This window comes from Anolis sagrei, chromosome 3, assembly GCF_037176765.1.
Source record: "Anolis sagrei isolate rAnoSag1 chromosome 3, rAnoSag1.mat, whole genome shotgun sequence".
Taxonomy (NCBI): domain Eukaryota; kingdom Metazoa; phylum Chordata; class Lepidosauria; order Squamata; family Dactyloidae; genus Anolis; species Anolis sagrei.
This window is the reverse complement of record NC_090023.1, coordinates 229,738,318-229,757,114: the sequence shown is the minus strand read 5'-3', so window position 1 is coordinate 229,757,114 and position 18,797 is coordinate 229,738,318. Positions and strand designations below refer to the sequence as shown.

General features: G+C 37.2%; 1 protein-coding gene across 1 annotated transcript in view; it reads left to right on the top strand.

The window, feature by feature from the left end:
- The first annotated feature begins 4,342 nt into the window (after positions 1–4,342).
- The window catches only part of RBP1 (retinol binding protein 1), a 40,095-nt gene continuing 25,640 nt past the window's right edge, over positions 4,343–18,797 (top strand). The window contains exons 1-2 of the mRNA XM_060767915.2: positions 4,343–4,718; positions 5,222–5,400. Of these exons, the coding sequence (XP_060623898.1) occupies positions 4,646–4,718; positions 5,222–5,400 (252 nt within the window). The 5' untranslated portion in view covers positions 4,343–4,645. The remainder of the gene's footprint in view (positions 4,719–5,221; positions 5,401–18,797) is intronic.

Genomic DNA, 18,797 nt, shown 5'->3' with positions numbered 1-18,797 from the left:
CCACATGAGTTTGGATCAGTTACCTTCTCTCTGTGTGCTATAACTTTACATTGTTGTTTTTAATATTAAATTGGGTGGGGGTTACTGAACTTCTTAGAGAAATAATGGGATTTTAGAAAGTTATAATTATCTGTACATGTCTGTCCATACATAGGCAATAGGCAAGTTTATGCTATTCCCATTAGTGTAAACTCATTTTAGCATAGCATAATAGTGATAATAGCATATCACTATATTCTATCGTAATATAGTAATCAGCCAGAAAGTTGTTGCATTGACATGGGAATTCTCTGAAATGTATAGTGTTCAGTTGTGCTATATAGGCTTGGTGGGAAAATGATTCCAAACTGGTAGGGCCAACTTGGAAACTGACCAGAGTCTGTGGATTTGGGTAATGTAATTTCAAAAATTCCTTCCAAATAGGAATTGGGACCCTTATCATAAAGCTATCCTTGGACAAGATACCTGTAACATATGAGAAAGCTAGGTGCTGGGGGTAGGATCACAGGACAAGTAAAACAGTTCAAGGTATCTAGTTTTCTGCTCATTTTGGAATTGATGGGGGCTGTTGAGTGTAAAGTAACAGAAGACAGAGCACTTCTTCCAATAATATCCAATTATTTCAAGTAAGGACTCAAATGTTACACCATTTCAAATTGCACATGAAACACCAAAAATCATTTACTTTTTCTAGCCAAAAGTGCTGAACAGTAGATTAGTCCTACAGCTTATTACTTCAACATCCCTTCTCCAAAGCACTAGGATTGAGAGTCCTTGTAAAACCATTAACTGTGATTAGAAGATAGAATAGCCAGTCACAAATCCACATCCTGGAGTCATCTTCCCTTTTGCCTATTTTTATTGTTTCTTTTCTGCTGAACCATTGGAAAAATGCTTGGAAACATATATCTTGCTTCTGTATGCATCTATCTGAATCCAAATGGCAACAAATTTTCAGGATTTGTGGATTTGATCCTCTTGGGGATACTTCATCAATTCAAAAAGCCTTGGAATGTTTTTGATCAGGCAGTTCAGTTGGGAATTTGTCAAAATGTGAAAGAAACTTGAAGAGGAATCTTTCTCCTTAACTCTTTAAGATTCATGAATGGAGTCTGATAGCAGATGAAATTTAGCATTTTTAATAGTGCTGCACAGGAGGCGATTAGCTGGCCCTGATTGTTTCTTGTCTAGAATTCCCCTGTTTATGAGTGTTGTTCTTTATTTACTGTCCTGATTTTAGAGGGTTTTTTTTAATACTGGCCCCAGATTTTGTTCATTTTCATGTTTTTCTCTTGTCAAAATTATACACATGCTTGAGGGTTTCAATGGCTTCTCTGTGTAGTCTGACATGAGTGGTCTAGCATTTTTGTGTTGTCAAATAATATGCTGTGTCCAGGTTGATTCATCAGGTGCTCTGCTACGGCTGACTTCTCTGGTTGAAGTAGTCTGCCGTGCCTGTGTTTGGACAATGCTGCGTTTGGCGGTCGCTCTGTAGACTTGTCCACAGCTGCATGGTATACGGTAGACTTCTGCAGAGGTGGGAGGATCCCCCTTGTCCTTTGCTGAACATAGCATTTGTTGTATTTTCTTAGTGGGTCTGTAGACAGTTTGTAGCTTGTGTTCCTTCATTGGTTTACCTATGTGGTCAATGGTTCCCTTGATGTATGGTAAGAATACTTTTCCTCTGTGTGTTCTTGGTCTTGCAGGGCTTCTGATATCTGCAGTGGAGTATCCATTTTCCAACTACATAAATCACACTTTTTGTATCATATTTCAGTGTTCTACGTGTTGTATCAGCAAAATATGTTTAGGATGTGGTTCAGAATGCTTTATACATGATTAACTTGGCTTCACTACGGACATTTCCTTTGTCTAAGCAAATTACTTTCTTTAAAATCGCTATACATCATTTAGCCATTCAGTCACTTTCTGACTTTTTCTCATCACCCTCTTTCTCCCTTTGATCCTTCCCTTTTACTGGGCATTTTCCTTTGATCCTTTTTATGGAAAAAATAGCTATTTTAGTAGTTGGACATCAATAGTACATTTTGTAAATAATTATTTAAAAGAACACCCTTTCAAACTTCTAATATTTGATTGTTATGTGGAAAGATCTCAAAAACATGTATTGTAAGATGGCCTTAAAAATACATTCCTCCAGGGTTTTGAAGGATGGAAGTTACATAAACATGATATAAGTAGCATATTACCATGAACTGGGCGTCCCTTGAGAAATATTAGAATTTGGATTATGAAAGTGTTCCTTCTTGCCCCACTAGATAGAGGAAGCTGCCTTTATTCAGAAGCACAGCAGCCAGCATTTTGGATTAGCTAACTCAATTAATTTAACCTTCTGTTCATGCTACACTGAAAACTATTTGTTCTCCAATAGGTTTGTTCAAAAATTTCCCTGCTGTATTCCTAAGTGATAGGAAGACTTTCGGAGTCTGAAGTGATTCCTTTCAGGCTACAGTGTATTGTTGAATAATGCAGTGCAACACGGTGTGTGGGTTTTTTCCCCCTTGCTTATTTGCACTGCAGTTAATGGGTTTCTGTGAAGTACTGCTTATTTCTTGGTCTGGAAAGACTTCTCATTCTCTTAACTGAAAGCGTGTCCTGATTAATAAAAGCGTGCCATTCTGCTGAAAATGCTGGGCGATAGCTGGAACTGGGTGTTACTCTAATAATACAAGGCTGGATGAATAATGGCTGGCTCTTTTTCAGCCATCTATTAACCAGCTAGTGAATATCTCAACCTAGTACCCATCATTCAAAGTTTATTGTGTAGGCATGACCTGAAGGACAAATTTAGCTATTCAGAGCAAATGGTGCAGTCTCTTGTTAGGAGTAGGAAGTACATGGTTCTCTTTGTCTTTCAACTCTATACAGCATAAAGTACACAAGGAGTAGACTCATAGAATCATAGAGTTGGAAGACGCCTTGTGGGCCATCCAGTCCAACCTCCTGCCAAAATGCAGGACAATCGCTTTCAAAGCACCCCCAACAGATGGCCATCCAGCCTCTGTTTAAAAGCCTCCATAGAAGGAGCTTCCACTACACCTTCGGAGTAGAGAGTTCCACTGCTGAACAGCTCTCACAGTCAGGAAGTTCTTCCTAATGTTCAGGTGGAATCTCCTTTCCTGTAGTTTGAAGCCATTGCTCCGTGTCCTAGTCTGCAGGGCAGCAGAAAACAAGCTTGCTCCCTCCTCTCTATGACTTGCCCTCACATATTTATACATGCCTTTCATGTCTCCTCTCAGTCTTCTCTTCTGCAGGCTAAGCCACTCCTCATAGGGCTTGTTCTCCAGACCCTTGATCATTTTAGTCGCCCTCCTCTGGACACATTAAAGCTTGGCAATATCTTTCTTCAATTGTGGTGCCCAGAATTGAACTCAATATTCCAGGTGTGGTCTAACCAAGGCAGAATACAGGGGTAGCATGACTTCCCTGAATCTAGACACTATACTCCTATTTATGCAGGCCAAACTTCCATTGGCCTTTTTAGCTGCAGCATCACATTGTTGGCTCATGTTTAACTTGTTGTCCACAACAACTCCAAGATCTTTTTCACATGTACTGCTGTCGAGCCAGGGTCCATTTTGTATCTTTACATTTCATTTTTTTTCTGCCTAAGTGGAGCATCTTGCATTTGTCCCCATTGAACTTCATTTTGTTAGTTTTGGCCAATCATCTCTCTAATCTGTTAAAATCATTTTGAATTCTGCTCCTGTCTTCTGGAGTATTGGCTATCTCTCCCAATTTGGTGTCGTCTGCAAACCTGATGATCATGCCTTCTAATCCCTCATCTAAGTCATTAATAAAGAAGTTGAACAGGACCAGGACGGAACCCTGCAGCACTCCACTCGTCACTTCTCTCCAGGGTGAAGAGGAAGCATTGGTGGGCACCCTCTGGGTTCGTTCATTTAACCAATTGCATTTAACCAGATCCACCTAACCATGGTTTTGCTTAGCCCACAATTGGCTAGTACACTCCATACATGTAGCAGTTCAGTACCACTATTACTCCCATGGATCTAACTGGTGTGTTCATAAAGTTCTAATCCAGCATTTCTGGAGGACCCATTACAGCTTTCTAGCAAAAGATTGTAAGTGCTAAAACTACCAATCCCAGATTTCTGAAAGATGGAGATAACAAAGTATGCAGTATAAATATGCTCAAGGACATCGAATTTTACCAGAAGGGTCAGAATTGGTTACTGCTGCTACCCTTAAAAAGTCACCAAATATGTTTCTAACAGCAATAGTAATAACCTGTTTCTGTATCAGAAAATACATCTTATTTTTCTAGTCATATTGGGGAAAAGGAATAATATGGTTAGATTTGATATCCAGCTAATCAGTGGCCTTACCAGCCATTCTATGGAAGCGCAATGGCCTATTCCATTTAAATCAAGCCATCCCTCTGTTATTAGCAAACTAAAAGCTTCAGCTTTGTAGGAGGATTTAAAGGTACCACTTCCAACACTAATCGGCTTAAAGGGACTAGCATAACTGCATGGTCAGAGGAGCAGATAAAAGAAACCAGAGTTCAAACTTGTTACAGTGAAAGGCACTAAACTGTATGGTAAAGAAGTAACACGCTAGGCAAAGGCTTTGATTTTGCACCAGAAAACAAGCACGAGTAATGCCTGCGGATTTCAACGGTTATTGGAAAATGCTCAGCAATGACAATTTTGAGGAGTACTTGAAAGCACTTGGTAAGTTATTTTCCTTGTCATTTCTTTTGTGATCTTATTTTTATATCACGTAGACTTGGGATGGATCTGATTCTCCTGTAGGGTCATCTATGTATATGCCACACAATACTTGCATGACTTTGGTATGAATTCAGTATTTCACAGTGTCCTGTCAATAAATTTTTTTCTAACTGTCTCAAAATGATGAAAAGGAGGCATATCTTGAGCAGAAATAAAACTCAACAGTTGCATGCGTACAAACACACTTTAGAATCATCAAAATTAAAATGATCATAGCTTGCTATTATAGTATCAGTAATGCATATGGTACATTATCAACAAAGTACAAAATATAGAAACAAATTTAAAAGGCTCATTGAACACTAGATTCAATGTTAAAAGATTTAAATAGACTAAGATAATGTTTTAAAAAAACATTGTGTAGTGTTTACCAGATCTTGTATAAATTACAATACAGGAATCCTTTTCTTCTTTTGGTCTTTGTCTCTCTTTTTTTCTTCCAGATGTAAATATTGCTATAAGAAAAATAGCCAATATGCTTAAACCTGACAAAGAGATCATTCAGAACGGAGACCACATGATCATTAGAACACTCAGTACTTTTAAAAACTACATCATGGATTTCCACATAGGGAAGGAATTTGAGGAGGATTTAACAGGGGTGGATGATCGCAAATGCATGGTAAGAATTAGTTCAGCAACTGTTGCATGACAAAAAAAGATTGGGTTAAAAATCCCACTTCATAGTGGTCACAGCCATTGCAGAATAGCTTTTCTGCAGAACTTCGTTTTCTTTTTTATCTGAAATGTTTACTCAGCACCACTGAGCCAGTGCAAACTTGAACTTAGAATAAATGTGTTGATTGATATAAAATCCTATACAAATTATTCTGGAAGTAAGCTGCCCTCAACATTGTAGTGTTTATGTATAGGGCTATTCTATAAGAAACATAATTTGTATTTGTTTTGATACAGTTTTTAAAACTGTATACTTTGATCAATATTGATCACGATTACATTAACAAATCCAGTAAACCCATTGATTTATGTTGGACTGAGGACCAAATATAATGCTAATCATTTTGAGCTGAGGAGCTCAAGCAGGGCATTTATCTTCTCTGTTGCCCACTTTCTGCTAATGATTTTGAACAAGCAAGGGCAGAATGCACATGATTTAAAGAGTTTTTTATACCAGAAACCAAAGGTTCATCCATAACAGAAACAGATACTACCAAGCCTTCTCCCTTATGGGCTTTAAGCTTTTGACAAGGAAACAATATTCTGCAGCTCTGAAGAAATAATACCAATTAGCAGCACAGGCTTCCTAATACCAAACCGCTTAGCTGAATCAGAGACTAAACATTGTCTGATAGTTTGAGAGGAAGACACTTTTACGGAGTCCTAGAATGAAGGGTTTGTAAAGCTTCACAAGGTTATTTGGGTGAAGGAGATAACAAATGCCAAGGGAATTGAAACAGCAGGCCATCTCTAAGATTTCAGTGTTCTCTAAAAACAAATTAAATTCCCCACTTTATCTTAAGACAGGAATGGAAAAAATGAGATACAAAAAGTGAAAAATGTTTTCATTGTAAGAACTCAGGTAGGTCCAGGTCTACCATAGTTGTATAAAAAGCTATTTTTTACACCCAGCCACCCACCCCCCAAAAAAATAACGGTAACACAGAGGTTGTTTTATTATTTGCCATACATTTACATTTTCCTTTAGCTATCTCTGATACCATGGTCAGTCATCACAAAATTCAGATTCAATCCTACAAATATTAGAAATGTTTGCCCAAGTGGACACAATTCATACACAGAATGTTCAGTTACTCATTTATCCAACTTAAAGGGATCTTTGAAGCTCTTCATAATCTGGGTTGTTGCAAGTTTTTTGGGCATTATGGCCATGTTACAGAAGCATTCTCTCCTGACGTTTCACCTGCATCTATAAATCCATAGATGCAGGTGAAACATCAGGAGAGAATGCTTCTGAAACATGGCCATACAGCCCGAAAAAACTTACAACAACCCAGTGATTCCGGCCATGAAAGCCTTCAACAATACATCTTCATAATCTCTTTGTTTCTTTTATTTCTCTGAATACTTTTGTGTCATTGATATACTTGGACACCTCACTACTCACACTTATTTTAGTCCAGAAATTAAAATCTTTTTTTTTTTGGGGGGGGGGGGGGTTCATTGCGAATACATTTAATTTCTTCCTACATACGAATTCCTGTTATTTTACCAGTTGTTGGTTACTACTCAACACTTCCTTTTTTACAATGACTGCTGGGTTCATCTAGCAGCCTTTTGTGAAAGAGTATCACAAGCATTTTAGAGACTGTCTGTGTTACTGCCTACTAGAGCACCCCTATCCAAAGATATGTTGATCCCCTGAAAGAAATCAATTAAGTTCTAAAACAAATTATCATATACAACATTTTACAAACCCCTATTCTACAAGACTGGGGATTGTATGTTTAATACTAGTTTTCACTGATCTCAGAACACATGGAGAGAGAGATGGCCTATGATTTCCTAAATGTTTGTTGAGTTGCCTTTTCATGGGTGGTATAACACTGTCCACTTTCTAGTGTCACCTGGTGCAGAGCCTCATCTTAGTATTTGCTTTTCTAGGCTTTTGGACTGTGACATGCAGCTTGCTCACTCTACTTACCAACTAATGTCAAGGAAGCTGTGGGGAATTCTGAAATATTACTGCACAGTAGTGATGGATTAGGTATAGATTGACAAGATGAAACTCAGTCACTCAAGAGAAAGGTGCTGTTGGATAACGGAATTGCTGTTTTAGGGATAAGGAGTGCAGAATCTTCTGGATAAAAATGGTGCTCTCTATAAAGTGAGGGTAGACAAAGAGTGGCAAGGGGACAGCTTGTTCCTCTCCCAAAATGTTTCTGTAGTCTTCAACTCTCCACACTCCTTGGACCAACTTTTTTTTCCTGCCATTTATTTTTCTAAAGAAGAATGTGTTGTCCTGATATCCTTTCACTCTAAAATATTAAAACACTTTAATTGCTATATCTGTATTTGTTGGAATCCTGGGTTTGATGAGGCACTAGAGCTCTCTGAATTAAACTTGTAAACACCCCTTCCCTAAACTGCAATATCTAGGATTCCATAGGATGGCATTATGATAGCTAAAGTGGAATGATAGTGCTTAAATGCTGTAATGCAGGTATGGGCAAACCCAGGCCCAGAGGTCAGATGCGGCCCCCTTTGGGCTCTTTCTCAGGCCCTCCTCTTTCACACCATCCTATCTTTCCTTCCTCCTTCTCTCCTTTCCCTCTTTCTCCCTCCTTCCCTTTCACCCTTTCGGCCTTCCTTCCTTCCCACTTTCCTTCCTCCCTCTTTCTCTCTCCTTCCTTCCTTCCCTTTTGTCTTTCCTTCCTTTTCTCTTTCCTCCCTCCCTCTCTCCATTCCCTTTTACCCTTCCTTCTAAGGGGGCTTGAGGAGAAACCCCTCCCTCCTGGCCCGCCCACCCCACTCCGGCCCTCTATGCCAACTGCACCCCTTCCTGGCTAAGACAGTTCTGACTACAGCAAACACTTTGGGCAACTTCTAGATTACCTCTGGTTCACATTGTCAGGGGAAAGGAATTACAGTGAGAAAGAAGAAACAGAAAAGTCACTTTCATAAACTTCCTGCAGCACATAATTTTCAAGATTTGAGGTTTTTTATTCTATTTGACCTTGTAGGCTTTCTAATTTTGTAAACAACTTTGACGGTTTTGTCTGTAATGAGCGATAGAAATTCAATAATAAATTTAATCACAGATTTGTTCAGCAGCAATACCTATAATTGGGCAGAAGCTATGCCTTGCTCATAGAAATGGTATTTGATGGCATTTCTTTTCTCCTTTCCCTATACATATTCCAATAGAAGAGCCTACTAAAGAAATCCCCCTGCTCATGTGCTCAAAATTATGTTAATCTACCTTAAACTATTAATATTATTTGGGCACAACTGGTGTCTAGGATGGTAAAATTATTTATTCAGTTCTATCTAAGTCAGGTACCTAACAAAACGAAGGCAGGTATCTAGGCATCTATTGTGTCCCTTCAGTTCCATTCATGTCCATACATAAAGAGCCTAGTATGCTTGACCCTAAACAACATAAAGTGTTTTCCTTCCTGTGCTTGACTTTTTAAATATGCTGGGGGTTTTTTCCTGGTGTAACTGCAATCTGCTGCATTATTTTAATACTTATTTAGTGTCTCTCAGATTTGTGATTTACAAAGCAACTTTCTAGGTTGTTCTGAAAAAAAAAAACCCTAAGTATTCGAAATTCTAAAATGACATATAGTTCTCTGCTTTTAAAAATGAATTATCAAGAATATGATTATAGTAAAAGGGCCTAAATCACAGAGGAAATTTAAGATCACAAAGAATCAACATAACTTTTTAGCAGTGGTTCTCAACCTGTGGGTCCCCAGATGTTTTTGGCCTTCAACTCCCAGAAATCCTAACAGCTGGTAAACTGGATGGGATTTCTTGGGGTTGTAGGTCAAAACACCTGGGGACCCACAGGTTGAGAAACACTGCTTTATAGTGTTGGGTTTTTTTAAAAAAAAATCAGATGACATTATTAATTATGAAAGTGTGTTGGTACATGTTGACCAGTAACTCCCATTCTATGGTTATTTGTTGTCTCATCTATCAATATTTAATTCTTTTTTAATGTTTGTATGGGTTATTTTGGATTTTAAATTGTATTGTATTGATTTTACTGTAAGCCGCTTCAAGTCTCTTTTTTTGGAGAAAAAAAGCAGGGTATAAATAAAGATATTCATCATTATCTAAATATTGACATTTTCCTCTCCATTGTGCATTTATTTATTTACCACACTTTTATCCTGCCTAAAAGTGTTTTTGTTTTGCTTATTTTCTAGTCTTATCGGACAAATAAATTAAATTTAGGCAATGCAATAAAGACACTACACATAATTTTGATATGCTTAATTGTTGAATTACAGCTATGGATGTAATTCTTTCCTAAGTTTCTTCTCAGAGGGAGCTATGAGTATTTTTTTCCTGCTTTGAGAAAGTCTTCAAAACTATTTCCTCTTGGGAATTGTTCTATGCAAAATTCACAAATTGTTATTTTGTGCAGAAATACTGTGTTCTGCACAAGGCAACCATGTGTAAATTTTGCACAGAATAAGTCCCAAGTAGAAAATAGTCCCAAACTATAAAGATTTTTAGCAGTCCAGAATTCTTGTCAAGGTTTTCCAACATTCAAAATACATTTATTTGAACCTTTCTCAGATATTTTTGAATATGCTTTTCATCCCTTATTCTAATTGGAACCAACTGAATAATTGAGAGCAATTCCTATGGTTTTCTGGCTTATTGTGTCATCCAAATCGGCCCAGTTTGCCTTCATTTGCTAGACCACTAGTATAAAGATTTGGTAATAAAGGTTTCTTCACCTTGCTGAAGGTTCAGATTTTGTCAGCGAGAAAAAAACCAGGAAGAGGCCCTGTTTTGTGAAAGCCCATAACTATTCAATTTTGAGGACAAAACTAAATGCACTTCTTGTAAACTGTACTGAAAGCATAAGGATTGGTTTGCAACATTGCCAACCAATCACAACATTTAGCCAAGAGAATATATAAAAAGCTTGAACATAGGAGATGTGTGTCACATGCATTCCAGCATTAAACATGACATTCAAATCATTTCAATTGGCTTTTAGAAAAGAATTTCAGAATGAATTGGGTCCATTGCTCCATTCTGGTTTATTATGCAATGTTTTAAATGGTATCAATAGGACTATAAATCTTGCTGGATACTTTTTTCATGCTTTATTTACTGCTTGGAATATAAATTGTGGTTGTCATACTTTGCTTGAGATTTCTTCTAAATGTGATGAAAGATGAACAAGGAATACACAGTCCCAGGGATAGGGACAGAACTGGATGCTCATGTTTAAGTGGCTTGTTTGTGCAGTTTTATAGAGGCCAAAACAAAGAATAGTTGACCACAAGGGCCTGTAGAGGAAGGAACTAATTGGAGAATTTGTCTGCTGAGATTGACCTTTAATGAGTTATAAGAATTCTTGAAACAATCCAAGGACTCAGATGCAGCTCTCTTGTAGTTTGTGATTCTGCCCTTAGCATTTATAAATAGCACAAAAGAAGGATACTTCAGCTCTTGGTGCATACAAGATTACAATTTGTAACTGCTTCTACTGTGTCCATTTGGTAAATTCAACAACCTAAGATACATTAGTTTTCATCTGAGCTAAATTTCTATTTGGCATAAAGATTTTGTTGTTTATTCTTTGTGTGGTCTAAAAGCAGCCGTTTTTGTTTTATTCATTTTATGCAAGAGCTGGAGTAGTGAATTCTACAGTATTATATTATTAGGGTATTTAAAAAACCAACAATTGCATTATATAAAAAGCAGACCACAGATTGACTGTGACTTCCACTACTCTGCAATACAGATATCCAGCGGGAAATTTGGAGACTTAAACACCCAGCTGTTTCCAAATTCTAATTTGGACCATCTAACTGAAGTCTACAGTAAAACAGGATGCCATTTTCAGAGATGCAGGAGGTAGGGATAATGTGTGCACATATATTATTACTACCTTCTGCATCTTCAGATAGATAGATAGATAGATAGATAGATAGATAGATAGATAGATAATTGTATTGCTGAAATTATCCAGGGAACAAATTTTACTTTATTTTGAGTTTAACTACTAATCAGGTACATAGTTAACAAGAGCTAGACTTGGCATATTTATGGTTTGAAAGCTATGAGCTGTGTGAATAGTGACCTGAATATTGCATTTTAATTATTGAAAGCTCAAATTTTGCTCACCAACAAATCTTAGGCTAAGATCCTTTATGGTCATTGTTGCTATTAGCTAGTGAATATCCATTCCTTACAGAAAGTTAACTCATGAAGTTAATGTATGAAGGAGAATCACAATTCATTTAATAGTAAGCCTCTCACATATGTGCTTACATTCCTAGTGTTAGGTAATAATGCATATATTTAATGTTAATAATTATTTTGAGGATAAAATATAATAAGCAGAAATACTTTACAGCCAAGCTAATCAAACCAGAGTTACATAAGACATACAAATTGTGATTTGTAAAATTATCATTAGTGAGAATATCATGCCCTCCAGAATTTCACAGAATAAGGCTGGAACATATGTGGCTAACAACGGCAATGTTGTCAAACTGGCCAAAGTTCTTAATGAGGGAAACCATACAAATTAAGCAACAGTTTGCTTTAGACTGAACCTACAGGGAAGGACAAGATTTTGACACACACCCCCAACTTAATCAAGTGCAGACTATCTTTGCAGCAATTGAAGTCAACCGGGCAAAGAGGGAAGGGGTGCGAGAAAAAGAAAAACTTGGACATTTTAAAAACATCTTAAAAAGCGAGATTTTTCAGAACTGTATCTGCCAAATCAGGACAGCTAGAAGATATTAAATAGGCCACTTGTTTCAGATCTTCATATTAGCAAATAGCATTACAAATAAAACACATTCCCTGGGTTCAGAATTCAGAAAGAATCCTGGTTACATTAAAACAGAGATGGGAAATGTGAGTGTTGCAGATATTGTTGAATTGCCACAAACTTCCAGCATCCCTTACCCTTGTCTATGCTTGCTTAGGCTGCTAGGAGCTCTAGTTCAATATCTGGAGGGCCACATAATCCCTTTTTTTAAAACTAGGATGCTTCTGATCTTCTCTCTTGTGAAAAAGGAAAAAAGAAGAAACAGCATGAAAACTTAATGCTTGACATATAACAATTTTAGGAAATCAAAGTTGCCCCTTATGAATGGGACCAATCACTATAAAATAATATAAAGGCATTGAGCAGTGTGCATGTTTCAAGGTTCTTGAAACAGTGGGTGCTCAATGCATAGCAGTCTCTAAAATCAGTGGGAAGTCTTGTTTTCTTTTTCTCCTTTTTTTTTGAGGAAGCTTTATTGTCTAAATAAACTGATGATAGTGGTTGCTTATGCATCCTGCCAAAGGGACTGCACCATTTAGAACAATGATTAAAGGAATTTTAGTCAACATTAAAACTAATGTGCATCACAGGAATGAAAGCAAGTTAGCCTTTGTCACATTGAACACCCATGTTTAGCTCTGATAATAGTTGTCTCACAAAATCAAGGAACACCTTGCTGCTAAATTGGAAGTTATTTAACCCACTATTTTCTTCGATGCAGCTGCTAAATCAGATTGCCAATTAATTTCCTTCATTTTCTCTGTAAATATCTGAAAATTGCTAAATTGTTTCCATCTTCGAGTAGATTAGAAAATATACTTGGCCCATAAACTGATAGAAAAGTAGGGACCTTTGTTACAAAAAAGGAAGTCAGAGACTCAGTTGAGAAAATGTGTAAACGCTGTACAAAATTAAGTACCTCAAATGTTTTTTAAAAGTGCAGATTTGTACCCGGCTCATGCATTGTTCTTTGTCTCTGGCATGTAAGCTAGGTTGGTTATTTAAGTGTATCACCCAAAAGGAGACCAAAAGATGTTGAAAATATGAATATGATAATTCATGGATATAGATGCAAATGGTTACTATAATTTAAATAAAAATGCAATATATCTTAAGAAGATTGTATCCAGGTAAACCTTATGACTATTCATCCGATGTCCAAGTGTTAAGAGTTATTGGCAAAAGGAAAGCCATTGCTTTTCCTTCTTATGGCCATGTCTTCCAATAGAGAACGTCTTAAAATAAAGAAATGTCTTGACGAAGGAGAACACATGATCATCCTAATATAATTTGCTTTTCATATTAATTCCCTTGAGCGAATCACTGCAACACACACAGTTCTCACTTCTAAAGAGTAGTGAGCCTTTGGAATTGGTGGACTTGATGTTTCTAATGTGCCAGTGAAAGCCTATGCCAAAAATATGGGGCCAACACTGATAAGGTATTGTCCCACAGTCCTCACTAGAGCTGGGGAAAATATTTAATTGAACTACAACTCATTTACATCATCATCCATGCTACTTCCAGATATCATACATTTGGAGTTTGTCCTACCATTTTTTTTTTATATGAAATTGTTGTCAATAGTAATGATGATCCCTTTCTAGTGAGCTGGTTCAATGCATTTTGACCTTTTGCAATTGTTAGAGCAACTAGCTTGCTGTGGATTATATGACAGCTTATGCATTGTTTTTGGGCACAAATCTTTACATCAAGTTACTTTACTCTTCATCTTCTTCTTCAAGTGATCAAGTGATGCTGTGGTCAAGACCTAAAAGAGAGGGAACTACAGAGAGGAATTGGTTGGACGTGTTCTTAAGACAGAACAAGTCACAACTGTGCCTCCTTAACTGAAGCTAATAACTCTGTCTTAGATAAGTCCTCAGTCATTTATCAGAAGTCAGATTTGGGAAAGATGAATTAGAAAGGGATAAATGGCTGCTGTGCAAAACCAGCATGAAATAGGTGTGGCAATAAGAGCTTGTAAAGGAAAGTCTGGTTTGATCATTAGCCCAAGGTTTTCTCTCCTTACAGATATTTAAAAAGCCAATTAAATGTTTGGCCTTTTAACACTCCTGAAAAATGAAAATACTGATCAGAACTAAAATACAGTACAAGATCACTAATTAACAGGGAAAGGGTCAACAAAACGTAGTGATTATAGTCCTTCGTATATCGTGGCTGGCTTTGTGGAATAATTAGAGTGTAACAGCAGGACAGACTTGCTAAATATTGGAAGTGATTAGCAGTGCAAGGAGTGTGGTTGAATCTTTGCATATGGATAGCTGCATGCACATACATGCATACTATAATTCTCTTGCTCTTTTTTCAGTATATATACAGGATTGTACTGGAGGACCTAGAGATTCCCAGGAGAAAAAAAATCAGAATACTGCTTTTAAATTGAAATTAAAAATGACACTGTAAAACTCTGATGGTGCCTACACCAATCATCCACTTTAGCCTGTTAAGTGATGAAAGTATTCACAGGGGAGGAAGTGTGTTTTGCAAGATGGCAGAGTACATCCTCCTAAAACCCTGGCTTAGTCTCTTGGCATTTCATCAACAATCCAGTTACACAAACTCTAATGCCCATCAAAGGATACGTTGTTTTCTAAAGAAAGCTGGTCAAGCTGCTTAGAGAAAGTGAGATGTAACAGGGGAGCATGGTAGAGAACAAGTACGATAACTGGAACAAATTCTGTGCTCGTTTCCCCATTTTTCTTCTTGTATGCTTCCATCTGTTTCAGTAGACTCTTTTGTGATTTTCATGGGTCTGATTTGAAAACCAGAGCCTGTTACAATGTTGCATCAACTAAGGCTTGTTCAAAAAATAAACAATTAACAACTTCAGTCTTGCACACAGTGTTACTGTACTAAGAGGAATTAGGGACAACTAATCTCTTTTACATCAGAAAGCAGAACTAAGGGTCAAGGTAGACACAGCTGACCTTATTCTCCAGCAGACGTGGGCAACTCTGAGAGACAGGAGCCACATTAGTCCCTCCCAGAGACTTTGGAGGGCTGCATACCCCAACCACACCCCTTTGCCAAAAAATCAACAACATTTTATGACCATGACAGCATTACCACTTTTTTTTTGCCTCACCACTAGTCAGTTCAACCAATTCCACATAGTTCATGGCAACCACAAAAACAAAGTTTCTGGAGTATAACAACTACTTTCAAAAACAGGAAATAACACTTCCAAACTAGGAACAGAACATTTTGCAAGTTTTGTTACAGAGTGTTATTAAAGAGCTCTTTTGGAACTAAAATAGCCAGGGGATCCTAGAGGGAAAAAGCAAAATTGAAGGGAATACTAATTTTTTTGACCCCTGGAGAGTCCCAGTATCACAAACATCCCTTAGGAGCCACATGTGGCCTGTAGGCTATATAATGATGACCCCATTCCAGAACAAGTGCAGAAGTCCCAGTCTGGATCAGGACTTTAGTTTGATATCTAGAAGTGGATTTAATACATTTCTGCATTAACCCCCAACGCCCTGATTCTTATTGCATCTCCTTATTCTGCCAAACATGATCTGTGAGAAACATCATTAAATTATTGTGTAATGCAACCCTGAAGTTCTTATGGACAAATGAGTTTGACAGATAATTTTTTTTTCATGCAGGAAGATGTTTCAGGATCCTTCACATGTTGTAGAACACCAAAAATGTATTTTCTATGACAGTGTCACATGGACATCATGGACCTAATTCCTTTATTTGTTTGTAATAGTATTTGTATTTGTATTCTACTTTCTCTCTCTCAAAAGAGCTAAAAATAACAGTGTGTAAATTAAAACCTAAAGCATATAAATATTAAAATAGAATTAAATATGGGATTTATTAAAATACGTAATTAAAATCAATAAAATCATTCAACAACCTGTTAAATTGCATAAAACAAAACAAAAATCTCCTGGTTTGGTCTTAAAAACCTTATTCTTGAAATCTCTTTAGACAAGTCGCCACCCTCGTTCCCAGCTTCTAAGAGTTGGGAGCAAGGTTTGTGGTTTGCAATGGTGACATCCTAAATTCAGGGATGGATATGGAAAGCCAGACAGTTAAGAGGCAGCTAATGGCCAGGTGGTTCCATTTTGATCCAGCTATGGAACATTAATCAAGCTCTAAAGTTGGATTCTAATGTCTTATTGCCCACCATCTCTCACTTTAGGTGATATGTTGGTTTGGAGAATTTTCAATACTCATTACAAAATGGGGGGAGGGGAATCACTGTTGAGGGTGTTTCCAATATTATGGAACTAAAAATTGTTGTAACTACAACAAAGTAACAAATTCTTCATTGCTTTTTCATTAAGTAATTGAGCAAGTGGAGAAATTTCAGGGGCTCATTTCTCCCTCATTTTAGCACTATTGTGATGAAACTTGCTATAATTGTACCATACATTTCCACTGTTAGCCCACGAAGTTTCAGAACATTAGACTTATCCACTAATTTTGGGGAATATTTTGAATTTTTCACAAGCATTTTTAAAAAGAAAAAAGAGCTATCTACTTGAATTTTATAAACAATGCACAAGATAACCAGGGCATCAACCCCGCCAAGTTTCAGAAAAATTCTCACATCTACGGATTTTTGAAGATTTTAAAAAGTTAAGACAAAAACACCCCCCCCCCAAAGTGACAATAGCAATCTTCTTGAATGTCTATTTGTCTGTCTTTATGACACCCAACGACATAACTTCAACTCAGCACACATTTATACTATTACTTATTTATTTTAGTCCTCTTTGTAGATTCAATAATATTATCATTAGACTGACTCTAAATGGCTGGCTGCTGCAGCTCTCATTGGGCTTTCTATGGGGCTTTCCAGGAAATGTAGTTTGGGGAAGGCCATGAACGACATACACAGGAGGCCTCGTTTTCCCAAACTACATTTTCCAGAATGCTGTGTTCTCGGTCTCCCACCCAGCTCAGCTAGTCAGACTCCACACTCCTTCCTTATAGCAACTAGCAAGCAGTTTGGGTCTTAATTTAAACACTAGCAATGGCTTTTCTTAGCTTTGCCAAAGTTGCTTAATGCTTATACTGAAAATTAAACTGTGTTTGGGAGGCTTCTGAATGTTACACAATCTTTACAAAAAATATTGGTGAGTGTTTTGAGTCTTAAATATTTTTCTTCCTCTTTCCTGCATGTTTTTGAATAGAGATTTGTTTGCATGAATGTAATGAATTACTAATGACTTACAAGGACTAACAATAGTTTTGCACAGTCCTAAAGCAGAGCTAAAACTTGCTGCGGGACCCGCAAGCATTTTGCCACATTAATTCATTGGAGAATATTTCTGCTAGCATTTGGAGCCATGTGGATTTCCAAAGAAATGGCTTCTTGATGAGAAAGAATAGACATGAACAGTTCCACCATGCCTAGGCCTATCAGCTGAAGGAAGGCTTTGTTTCTATCTTAGCTGCCACTGCTTTGCTTTCAGAGACCAAAAAGAACAGCCAGCATCTGCTGGGTATCTGCTGAATCCCCTCCTCCTGCTGCCATTCTGTTTTCCTTGTGTGGTGTCTTTTTAGATTATAAACCTGAGAGCAGGGACCTGTCAAATTTACAATGGCAATTTACTTGTGTAGAATCATAGGACTATAGAGTTTGAGGAGACACCCTGCATTGTAGGAATACACATCCAAAGCACCTTTAACATAATCATCCAGCTTCTATTGAAAAACCTCCAGAGAAAATTCCACCACATTGCAAGGTGGCATAGCCCACTGTTGAACAAGTCTTCTCATCAGGAAATACTTCTTAATCTTTAGGTGGAATTTGTTTTCCCATAGTTTGAATCCATTACTCCATATCCAAATCTCTGGAGAAGTAAAAAAACAAAAACAAAACCTTACCCCAATATGGCATCCTTTCAAATATTTAAACAGGTTTATTGTGTCACACCTCAACCTCTTCCCAAGGATAATGATACCCATTTCCTTAAACTTATTTTCATAGGGAATTGTTTCCAGACCTTTTACTGTTTTAATACTCTAAAGGTGCCAGATCCCATCTGACCTTAAAAGCTAAGCACGGTCAGTCCTGGTTAAGTACTTGAAGGGGATATAATCAACAAATAACATTCTTAATTTCCAGTGAAGAGATAGTCTAGTGATATTTAGTTGAAATGCCGCTCTTCTCTGAATTGGCTTCAGGGCTAATGCTGCCTGTGGGGTGAAAACTATTTTAAAAAGAAAAGAAAAGGATCCTAAGGTGTTTAGCTCAGTGGTTGAATGCATTAATCTAATCTTGAATCTCAGAGAACTCTTGATCTGTATAGAAACAAACTGTGAGAAGAAAATAAATAGCTAGAAAATGTGGCTATTATTTCCATCCTGACCTTAATGTGAAATGGAAGGTTTTTAAATATGTAAAAATAAATAAAAACGTCAGTTGTGCATAGAAGTAAAATGCATACGTAGGGAAAATCATTAAGGATTATAAATAAATAAAAGGACAATGGGCTTAAATATTGATCCCTGTCCTTGTTCACACCAGCTAAGCACTATAATCTGGCACTTTATCCTTCTCAAGGCTGCAGAGT